Raw genomic sequence first — 11,028 nt, 5'->3', positions numbered from 1 at the left:
CTCAGGACACAAGTGACCAGCGGGGACGAAGGCAGTGGGGCCTGGGGGGACACTCAGGGCTTCAGCAGGTCCCCCAGGTCGTAGGCCTCGAAGAGGTCAGTGACACCCTCGCCCTCGAGCCCCCAGAGATAATCGTCCTGTTCCAGGGGGGGCGAGAAGGCGACGAAGGGTCCCAAGTCCAGGTGGGAGGGGGTGCAGGGCAGTTGGTCCTCTGTCTGCTGCAGGAGGTGGGCAGGAGAGCCCAGGAGCCCGGGCTCCACCTCCAGTAGCGAGCTGGGCCCCCCCAGGATGGTGAGAGGCAGAGATGAGGGCGAGGAGGGGGTTCCTGTGCCCCCCCAGCCCTGGGGGGTGGCGTGGGGCAGCTGTGGGGAGGGTCTGGAGCTGTTTGGTGGGGAAAGGGGGATGGGGTGGTCGGCGGCAGCGTAGGGGACGGGGTGGTCCTTGGTGGGGCTCTCCTCTGTGATCTCCTCTGGGCACAGGTACACCTCGATGGGGCCATTGGTGCTCTTCAGGTGCAGCTGGAAGGTGTCCTGGAGGGGCAGAGCAAGGCTCAGGGGGGCACCCAGAAGGTGTCCCATATCCCACCCCACAGCCCCCAACCCATAAGGGGTCCTCACAGGGCATTGCAACCCCCAAAGGACCAGCCCAGGGTCAAACAGCCCCACAGGGACACCGCAAAACCACCCAGGGTCAGGCTGGGCTGGTTCCCCAGAGGAGCCCACCGAGGACAGTGTGGATCCAGCAGCACCCACACCCCAGCCCCAAACACCCACACACACACCCACCTCGCTGAAGTCTGGCACCTCCAGCTGCGTCTCTGGGGGAGCCTTCACAGCGATCACTGTCTGCTCCTGGAAGCTGCTGATGGCACGGAGGTCCTGGTAGGTGACATATGCCAGCGTGGGCAGGGATGAGGTATAGGAAAAAGAGGGGCTGCAAGCAGGACATCAAACCCCCCATCCCTCCGAACATTCCCCCCAAGCCTGGGGGAATCCAACTGGAGAAGAGGCTCAGAGGGTTCCCCAAGCCCCTGCCCTCCCTCCCTCCCTACCACCCTCCCATCTCCCCCAGCAAGGATATCTCTGGTTGGCCTCGTCTTCCACCAGCTGCCGGAGCTGCAGGGCACAGTCCTGCACGAGCTGCTCCAGCGTCCTCTCCGTCCTGGCCAGCTCCGCCAGCTCCCCCCGCAGCACCTGCTGCCTCGCCGTCACCGCCGCGTCCTCGAAGATCCCCGTGCCCCTGCCAGCGGGGATGGCACCCAGGTGACATCGATGACACCACAGCACGCCCCGCACGTCCCCCGAGCCACCCGCCTCACCCCGTCCCCACAGCCCGTTTCCAGCCCACCCCCCCCTCCCCCCCCAGCACCACCTACATCCACTGGATGTGGTTCTTGGACTTCTTGCGGATGAGCTGGATGCCCTCCAGCACGTTGGTGATGTCGTAGATGCGGCGCTTCTGGACCTCCAGCACCTCGGCCGCCCGGTTCAGGTCCACGACGCCATCGGGGGACTCGTTCAGCAGGCGGATGAATTTTTTGGTGAGCAGCCCCAGGGAGGTGTCATAGCGGGTCTTCTCCCCGGGAGACTTGGGGGCTGTGGGGGAAACAGGAGACAACCCCCGCAGTCCCCTCCTTAGTTTGGGATGTGGGATGGAGGTGGCACAGGGCTGGACACAAGAGGGTCCCCCTTTTCCCCTTCTCAGTGTGGGATGGAGGTGACATTGGGTGGTGCTAGAGGGGACATGGTTCTAAGAGGGAAGAGAAGTGGGGTGTGTTCCTCTCCCAGCTGTCCCCCCCATCTCGCCTCACCCAGCACCACTTACTCCTTGGACTGGGGACCTGCGCCAGTGTCCGGCCCTTCCCCTTGGGTGTGCGAAATTCAGGGCCCTCCAGGTCCAGCTTCCTCTTGGCCTGGAGCAGGAGAGAAAAACTCAGCATTGGGGCTGAGCCAGACACCCCTGTGAGCCCCCCAGAGCCCCCCCCGGGGTCATCAACAAAGCCCTGGGTGCCACATCCTGTGGTGGGAGGTGTCGGCAAGAGGCTCATCCAGTTCCAAATCCCTTTTGGGAAAAGGCACAGCAGCACCCAGGGGCCACTGGGAGAACTGGGATGGGAGCGGATGGGGGGTCCCATCCACCCCACGTGGCTTCCTGCCTGCCCCAGAGCTCCCCAGGAACCCACTGGGATTTCCCCTCACCCCCAGCTCCTGCCAAAAGTCCACGGGGCTGAGCCCTGGGAACGTGGAGGCTCCGGAGAGCTGGATCCTCACCCTCCCACCTGCCAGCTGGGTTTCACCCTCCCCCTCCTCCCACCCGGGGTCACGGCTGAGGCAGCCGAGGACACCCAGCTGCCACCAGCACACCTGGGACCAGCCAGGCTCAGCCCCCACGGGGCCTGCGGGTGCCCCGGGCACGTGCACCCAGCTGGAGGGAAACTGGGGCAAACTGGGGGGGTGGGGGGGGCTACTGGGTCCTGGGAGGGGACACACACACACGCACATCCCCACACACCAGGGCAAGCAGCTCCTGGAAATCGCCCCTGAGGGCCCCCCAGCATCACTTGGGGAGAAGGGAAAAGGGGGGGGGGGGTACAGCGGAGCAGACACAGGGGGGAGCTGGGGGGGGGTGTCACCCAACCACTCCCAACCCAAACAAATCCCCAGGGATAGCCCCACACCCCCCAGTGTGCACTGGGGGATTTCGGGGGGGACACATCAGCAGCTCAGCAGCAGAAATCAGCCCCTCAGTCCCATCTCAACCCCCCCAGTACCTGCTCCCAGGCCAGGCTGTCCCCCAGGATATCCCCCAGTTCCATCCCATCCCCTCCCAGTACCTGCTTCCAGGCCGGGCTGTCCCACAGGGTCCCTCCCAGCACGTCCCTCATGGCTCCCAGGTCCCAGTGCCTCTGACGGCGGCTCCCTGGGGAGCACACCCCGCTCTGTGGGGAAGGGTTGGGCACCTCGGCGTGTTCCCACCCGAGGGGGCCGGCGGGAGAGGCGCCCGGGGGCTGTTTTCCGCCCCCCCAGGGAGCCAGGCAGGTCCCGAGCTCCTGTGGGAATCTGTTCCCTCCCACCCTTCCCCGAGCAGGTTTTTCCCAGCCTCCATCGCCGGCCCCCTGCCCCCGGATCCGCCCCGGAGCCTCCGGCACCCCAACGGTTAACGCCGAGTGCATGGGAAACACCTGCCCCGGATCAGACCCCATCCATCTGCCAGCACGGGGAGGGGGGGGAGGCATCACCCTGACCCCCCCACCCCTTCTGCTGGCACCCCTTTGCTCCTCCAGCACTGATAGCCGTGGCCAACGTGTGCTCCCCTCGCTGCTGGGGGGGCTCAGCTGCACCCCACCTGCCCCAGCCCTGGGGAAACTGAGGCAGGGAGCACCCCACTGTGTTCCCAGACACCTCCAACCTCCCCCTCCCCTTGTGCAGGAGGGGAGAAAGAGAGACCCCTGCCCCCCCAATGTGCAATTTGGAGAGGTGGGGGGCGGCAGGGGCAGGACCCTGAGTGTCCCAGCGAGGGACAATGGACAAGGGGGTCCCTCTTGTGCCCCAGCTGCCAACCCCCTCAGCCAGGCAGGATTAGGCACACGACAGCTGAGCGGGGCACAGCGAGGGGCTCGCAGCACCCTGCCAGCACCAGGGGGGTTGGATGAACCAGAGCAGGTGGGGGGGGGGGGCAGGGATCAAACCTAAAGACCCTCTCAGGGCATGGCAGGGCCCCTACCATGCCATCCACCCAGTATGACATCTCAGGATACGGGGACACCCTGATAGCATGGCGGGTTGGGAAGTGATGCTGAACTCCAAAATTTGGGGGAGTGTAAAAAACCAGGGGGGGGCACGCTGGGCCCCCTGCCAGCTCTGCCTGCCAAGCAGCCCTTGGCCCTGCCCTGGCGCCAGGGGCTACACCCTGCGCCCAGCCCAAGCATCAGAGCATCCCTCAGCCCTGGGGGGGCCGTGGGGGGCTCCTCCTGCCAACCCTCCCTTTCAACAGCACTCTCTGCCTTCCCCGGGCTTGCCCGGGCCCTGCCCGGCCCTTTATGGGGCTCTCCCCTCCCCATCCCCTCCCCTTTTCCAGCCCTGCCGCCCCCACGGGGGCGTGGGAACGCAGCACCCGGAGCTGCCGGGGGGGCCACGGGACACCCCGGGATCAGGATGCTGCTCATGGCACGGGGTTGCTGGGTCAGAACCCCCCCCCAAGGCACAGCCCCCACTGCCTTGGGGTGGCTCAGGGCTAGTGGGGCACGAGGGGTGGCACAGGGGGATGTGGAACCCCCCCCGTTTGGAGGAGGGAGGGTGGGAGGTTGATCCCAGGGTTGGGAGATGCAGGGACCACCCTGCACTGGGGGGGAAGGCAGTAACCCCCACCCCAGGTACTGCTCCCCACTCCAGGGTGCAGCCAGCATCTCCATCCCCTCCCACACCCCCTTCCCAGGACATTACCCAGTGGAGAGGAGATAAAGGCTGTAAAAGCCAGATCCCCCAAAAAAACCTCCAAAGGCAACAGCACAGTCACCACCTCCCCACCCATCCCCACCCCCAAAAATTCCCTCCTCCTGCCCATGCAGAAAAGCCCCTTGATGGGGTCAAGGTGGGACAGGATCACCCTGTGTCACCCCTGTGTAATCCAGGGGTGCTGCTGAGCAGGTTCTCCCGCCAACCCAGCACCCACAGGGGCTGCCACCCTCGGGTGCTCTTTGCACGGGTGGCTCGGCCCTGCCAGGTCATACCGAAACCGTGGTGGACTCTGGACACCCTTGTCCTGGCACGGAGCAAGCAGGGAGAGCTGGGACCCCATGGCACAGACAGCCCTCCCTCTGGTGTTCCTGGACAGCCCTGAGCCCCTACAGAGACCCCACAGCCCCTATAGAGACCCCACTCAGGATAGTGTTGTCATGGACTAAAAACACTCCCAAATACCCATTTTTCCACGGAGGAAAATGCATTTACCTACTCCAGAAGCCTCAGATCAACGAGTATATGAAATTTAGAACTTTTTTGGACCACGAGAGATAACCCATCCTGCTTTCCCATGGGGTAATGGGCTCCTCCAGGTGACCCCAGATCATTCCTGCGGCACAAAGCCGGTGCCGGGTGGGAGCGGCCGCGATTGCCCTGCTCAGGAATTGGGAGGAAACGCTCATTATCTGATTGCCTCGGCTCTGCACACAAAGGTTGTGCCATAAACGGGGTGTGTGGGGCAGGAGCCCCAGCTGTCAAGGGCTGCAAGTGCCGCACCAGGGGCTGGAAATGGAATCTCCAGTGCCGGGAAGGGGATAATGGCAGCAGGGAATGGGATGGGGACAGAGGGGAACGGCACTTACGAGACACCAAGGGGGATGTAGGAGCGCTGTTGTGTCCCCACGTGTCAAATAAGCCCCCCCAGACCCTGTTCAGGGGACAGCTGTGGGCAGGAACACCCTGAGCATCTCCCAGTGCGGGTGATGATGATGATGATGGCGATGGTGGTGATGACAAAGAGGCCATTAGCCCAAAACCTCTTGATGCCAAGTGTCACTTGAGGACAAGCATTTCATGTCCCCAAGCGTCACACAAGCCCCCTAGACCCCATTCAGGGGACAGCACCAGGCAGGAAGACCCTGAGCATCTCCTGGGTGATGATGATGATGATGGTGATCACGACAAAAGGGCCAAAACCATCTCCACAGCGATAGGACTGGGAGTTTGTGGGGTGATTGTAGGGGAGGGGTCAGCACCGATGGTGTCTCCTTAAACAACAGCCCCTGGCATTGCAGGATGTGGCATCTCACACGGTTTAGAGACAAAGACGCCAGAGAGGAGACAGGTGGTCCTAAAGCCCCCCTGGATGGGGCTCGAAATGGCCCCATCCAACCCCACAGCCACGGCACAAAGGAGGGGAGCAAAGACACCCCTTCTTCCCCCGCTGGGGCCATGTCCCCAGCTGGCACCGAGCATCGGGGAGTGGGGAAAAGGAGGGAGAAGAGGGGGGAATAAATAAATAAATCAAGCCTTGAAAAAAACTAAATGGGAGTTAGCGGGGTCTGGGATCCCTCCCAGGGCCCAGGGAGAACAGAGGCTCACAGTGAGGGCTGGACCTGCGCCCGGGCTGGGGCGGGCAGGAATTAAATGCCAGCTGCCAGCGGGGCCGATGGGGCCAGGGGGCTCTGCGGGGGCCCTCCAGGAGGAGGAACAGGCTGGGCAGAGCCACCCGTGCGCCCCAAAACCGGGCACGGGGCCAGCGCCCGACCTGTGCCTCAGCTTCCCTGTTTTAGGGGCATTGGGCTTTGCAGGCAACAGCTGTGACCCCCTTGGGGACTTGGTGACACGGGACAGCGACCCCCCTACACGGCTCCCAGCAACGGGGTCCCTGTGAAAGCCTTGGGGTGACCCATGGAGGATGGGACACCCCCTTCCCAAAAAAACAGTCAGCGCAAGTCCTGCTATAGCCACGGGCAGGAACCAAGGATGGGCAGCGATGCTGATCCAGCCCTGTCCCGTGTCCCCCCGCCCCGGGGGTCACAGCCCCGAAGGGGGGAGAGCCAGAGGGCAGGGCCAGTGCCCCCCACCCACAGCAGGCAGGGGTTCTGCTGCCTGCACCCACCCCTTGCTGCCCCGCCGAGGAAAGGGGTTCGCGAAGGGCCTGGGAGTCCTGGGTGGGTTTTGAGGCACAACCCGGACTTTTCGCCAGCTGGAGAAAGGAAAAAAGGGCCGAAAAAGGCCGAAAAGCGGAAGCCGGAGCCGCGGGCACGCAGGGGCGAGGGGAAGTTGGGAAACATCTGAGCCATTTCACTGAGACTCCTGATTTCAGACCTCACCCTCCCCCACCACAAAAAGACACCTTGGGGGGGGGGCGCACAGACCCCCAGTATCAGCTGCAAAATTTGGAAGGGAGGGGGCTGCACACGCTGGGGTCACCCACCCCTCGCTCCCCACCCTGCTCGACCCCCAGCCCCCCGTGCCCCCGCAGCGATGCCCGGCGTGGGGAGGGGGTGCAGACACCTTACCGGCAGCCGTCCCGCCGAGGCTGAGTCGAGGGTCCTGAGCTCGGGGCCCTGGGGGGTGTCATAGAAACACCCCCTGCGGGCAGCGGGGACGCTGACAGCCGCCGGCGTGTAGACCTGGGTGAAGCAGCCGCTGGATAACGGGGGGCTGCCCATGCTGGAGGCTCCCCGCTCGCAGGAGCCCATCACCGACATGGCCTTCTTCGGGTGGTGGTGGGGAGCGGGGGCCGGGAGGGCGGTGCCCCCCCTCCCCGGGGCGGGGGACACTCCCCTGGGGAGCCGCAGCATTGCAAAGTCCTTTCCGAGAAGCCCGGCCCGGGGGAGGGGGCAGGAACACCCCGCGGTTCCGCACTGGGGAGGGGGGTCACAATCTCAGCCGTGGCATTTTGGGGGGGCGGGGAGGGGGCCCGGCGGGCGATGCCATGGGCCGATCCCCCCAAAAAACCCGAAAAACCTGCAGAGAAGCAACGCGGTGGGGATGCCGCCAAAACGGGCCGCAAAAAGGCGCTTTTGGCCCCAGAAATCGGCCGTGTTGGGGGCCAGATGGGGCCGGGGCGCGGCCCCGCCTTGTGCCGGGACCCCCCGCGCCCGGCTCCGCTGCCGCCCGATCGCGCCGGGGCCCGATCGCTCCTTTTCTTTTCTTTTCTTCTTTCCTTTTTTTTTTTTTTTTTTTTCCGGTTTTTTTTTTAAGCGCCAAAACCCGTCCCGCGAAATTCGGATTTCCCGCGGAAAACGCGGCGCGCTGATTGGCTGTCGCCGCCCAGGCCCCGCCCCTTCCCCGCCACCGGCGGGAGGAGCCTTAAAGGGCCCGCGCGGCAGCGGGAGGGAGGGAAGGGGGCGCGGTCACCGTATGCAAATCAGGGGGGGGAGCCTTATTTTGAACAGTTGGATGAGGAGGTCACACCTGGAATGGGAGGTCATCGAAGTTGGGGATCGCGGCTACGATTCTCTTTTTTTTGTCATTTATTTATTTATTTATTTGAGACACACACCTCCCTCAGTCTGTCAGGTTCTAATCTGGCGGCCGTGACCCCCTCCAGCCCCATCACCCTCCCTTCCCCATTGTCTCCCCATCCCCATCACTCCCCCATCCTCATTCCCCTCATTTCCCATCACCCCCACCCACCCACACCCCCAGCTGCAGCACCCCAGGGTGGGGCATCTCTTTGGGAGACAAAAAATGTTGGGGTCCACCAGCCAGAGGCTGTCTGGGACCCCTCCACCCTGCAGGCAGGGGTCGGCACTGTTGGGGGGGGCAGGGACCTCAGAGGGGCTCAGCATGAGCAGATCTGGCCCCCGGTTCACTCTCAGAAATTCACTCCACCCACCACTCAATGTCACCTGTGTGTCCCCCCCCAGTACTTCCTTGGTGTGCACCAGGGCTTTCTGGAAAAGAGGAGGGAGAAAGACGAGGTGAAGGGCCCCCAGTTTGGCTCATGGGGTATTTCAGGGTGCAGCAGTGACAGAAGTCACTGAGGCAGTGGCAAACCCCTGAGTGAGGGCAACTCTGAGACTTATTTAGACCAGTAAAAGGCCACTGAGACACCCCACAGTTTAAAACTGCTGAGGCCACTGAGCCACAGCAGTTGGTTCCTCTCCGTCACTTGATTCCTCTCCATCACCTGGTTGCTTCCATCCATTCATTCCTCTCTTTCATTTTCCTCTCCAGCACGAGCCAACCCCATATCCAGGTCTGGGATGGGGGTGACCACGTGCAGAGATGGACTTCCTTGCCAAGGAGCCTCCTGGAAGACAGACAGATGGACACACGCCGTGCACGGCCTCTGCTGTGGATGAGAAGGACACCAGACCTCCAGACTCCAACTCAGCTGGAAGGGACACCCAAAAACGTGCCAGGAACATCCAATCCAGGGCAGGCATTTGCCTCCCACCGTGCAGGGGCTCTGAGGCACAACAAAAGGTCTGGCAGCACTGATGCCACCTCGGCTGGGCACCCTGACCCTCTGCCAGGAGCACGGCTGAGCTTGGCAGCTCAACCCACCCAGACCTTCGTTTTCCCCCCTGCAGGAAGGAGGCAACTGCCATCTCCATCTCAGTGCACAAAGACAAGGCCACACCCAGCAGGGTGGATAAATCCGTGGTTTTGGCTGCCTCAGGCTGCCTGCAGTGGGTGACCCTTGGAACAGGGACACTGGGGTACAGGGAGGGCCTGGGTTCAGGGGGTGCTCAGGCTGGCAGGTTGTGCCCCCAACTCCTCCAAAAGCAGAGCCTTTCCCAGTGTAGATCCAGCACACAGGAATGGGGGCACCACATCTGGGCCACTGAATCTCTGCTCAGACCAAGACAGGCTCACCAGAGGCTTTGGGGTACAACCACCCTGCCCTTGCTCACCTCAGGATCTGGAAAATCTTCTGGATATTCAGCTTAGGGATCAGGGACCCCACTGTTGAGGCAGACCACGAGGAGGAGGAGGAGGGTGTCCCAGGAGCAGGGGGCTGAGGCTGTGCTATGGACCCCAAATGAGGCCCCCTCCCCTAATATTCCTTCCCCAGGAATATTCCCTGGAGAGAGAGGGTGCAAGGGCTGACAGAGGCCCTTGCAGAGGTTCTGCCCAAGGTGGGGGCATAACTGTGCAGGGGGCAGGTGATGGGCCAGCAAGCCCAGCAGCCCAGTGTGACACATCCCTGTACTCTCTTGCTGGGGGCAACACAGGAGGTCCCGGTCCTTCCCAGGTGAAACGATGGAGAAGGTCCAGGTCCTTCCTGAGGGAGACACTGGAGGAGATCCTGGAACTTGCTGGGTGCTGGGAGCAGAGGAGAGCCCGATACTTCCCGGGGAAGGTCACCGGGGGAGGTCCCGGTCCTTGCCCGAGGGGCAGCAGAGGAGGTCTCAGTTCCTCCCGAACACCAGAGGAGGTGCCGGTCCTTCCCCGAGCCGGGCTCTTCCTCCTGTGCCCTGGAGACGGCAGCAGCGAGCCGCGGCTGCGGGGCCCGCACCCGGTACCGGCATCCCGGGGCCGATGAGGATGGATGGACACTTAGGGTTGGACTTGGAATGCTGTGCGTGGGGATGCGTGTCCACCCGTGCTGGATCAGGGTGTGCCTGTGTGCACACGTGTGTGCCCCTGCTGAGGGGGTGCACGTGTGTGTCACAGCCCCCGTGTGAGAGAGAGAGAGATCACGCGTGTCGGTGTCTGTAGGCACGTGTGTAAATGCACAGACATGCATGCAAATGTGCACACGTGTGTGAGTGTGCACAGATGTGTCAGTGTAGGCACGCATGTAAATGCACACAGACACGCGTGTAACTGTACATCCATGAGCGTGCACGACGCATGTGTCATATGTAAGTGCACTCGGGTGGGTGTGCATGTGCACACACGTGTGAGCGTGCCCAACACGCGTGTCAGTGTGGCCGCGTGTGCAAGCGCCCAGCAGCGCACACGCGTGTGAACACACGTGCACACCCACCCTCGGCCTCCTCCAGCCCGCCCCACCACCCCCCCCCGCGCCCCCCGCCCCACTCGCGAGCGCGCCCGGCCAAGGTCACGCGTGTGCCGCATCCGTGTGAGCGCGGCTGGCGCGGAGCCGCCCGGGGGGGGCCCCGGGGGGAGCCAGGCCTTGGCCGGGGCAGCCGCGGGAGGAGGAGGAGGAGGAGAAGGAGGAGGAGGAGGAGGAGGAGGAGGGAAGTGCGGCTCAGACAGCGCGGCGCCAGCAAACACCTGCAAACAGCTCCGGGCACACAATGGCAAATACAGGTGGGAACCGCCGCCTCCGTCAGCGCGGCGATTGCATCAGACTCCGGCGCTTGCCAAGAGGCGAGCGAGCCGGCCCAGGGGCCACCGGCACCGCGGCGGGGCCGCGCTCGGCCTTCACCCCCCCCCCTTCCCCTCCCCCGGGGTTAGTTTTTGCCCTCCTCATCCTCTTTCCTGCACCCCAGCAGTGGAGGCGGGGGGATTAAAGCAAAGGCGGGTTTGCTTTTCCAGGGGTGTTTTTCCCGTTCCAGCTGCCGCCCCCCCCGAGGTAAATCCCAGCCCCGGCGGTTATTTTTAGTTGTGTGTGGGGTTTTTTTCTTTTTTTTTTTTT

The 11,028-nt window shown here is 63.6% G+C and overlaps 1 protein-coding gene across 1 annotated transcript; it reads right to left on the bottom strand.

Annotated features, from left to right (window-relative positions):
* E2F2 (E2F transcription factor 2) lies at positions 1-7,168 on the bottom strand. The gene is made up of 6 exons (XM_027904438.1): positions 6,986-7,168; positions 1,825-1,912; positions 1,376-1,595; positions 1,081-1,239; positions 786-900; positions 1-530 (listed from the first exon to the last, which is right to left on the bottom strand). Exons 1-6 carry the CDS (start codon positions 7,166-7,168, stop codon positions 54-56), a joined length of 1,242 nt encoding a protein of 413 aa, XP_027760239.1. The 3' UTR covers positions 1-53.
* Positions 7,169-11,028: the final 3,860 nt, after the last annotated feature.

Source organism: Empidonax traillii, unplaced genomic scaffold (genome assembly GCF_003031625.1).
Source record: "Empidonax traillii isolate 1590-97213 ecotype Southwest subspecies unplaced genomic scaffold, ASM303162v1 scaffold1059:size195157, whole genome shotgun sequence".
NCBI classification, from domain to species: domain Eukaryota; kingdom Metazoa; phylum Chordata; class Aves; order Passeriformes; family Tyrannidae; genus Empidonax; species Empidonax traillii.
This window is presented reverse-complemented; position numbering and strand designations above follow the sequence as displayed.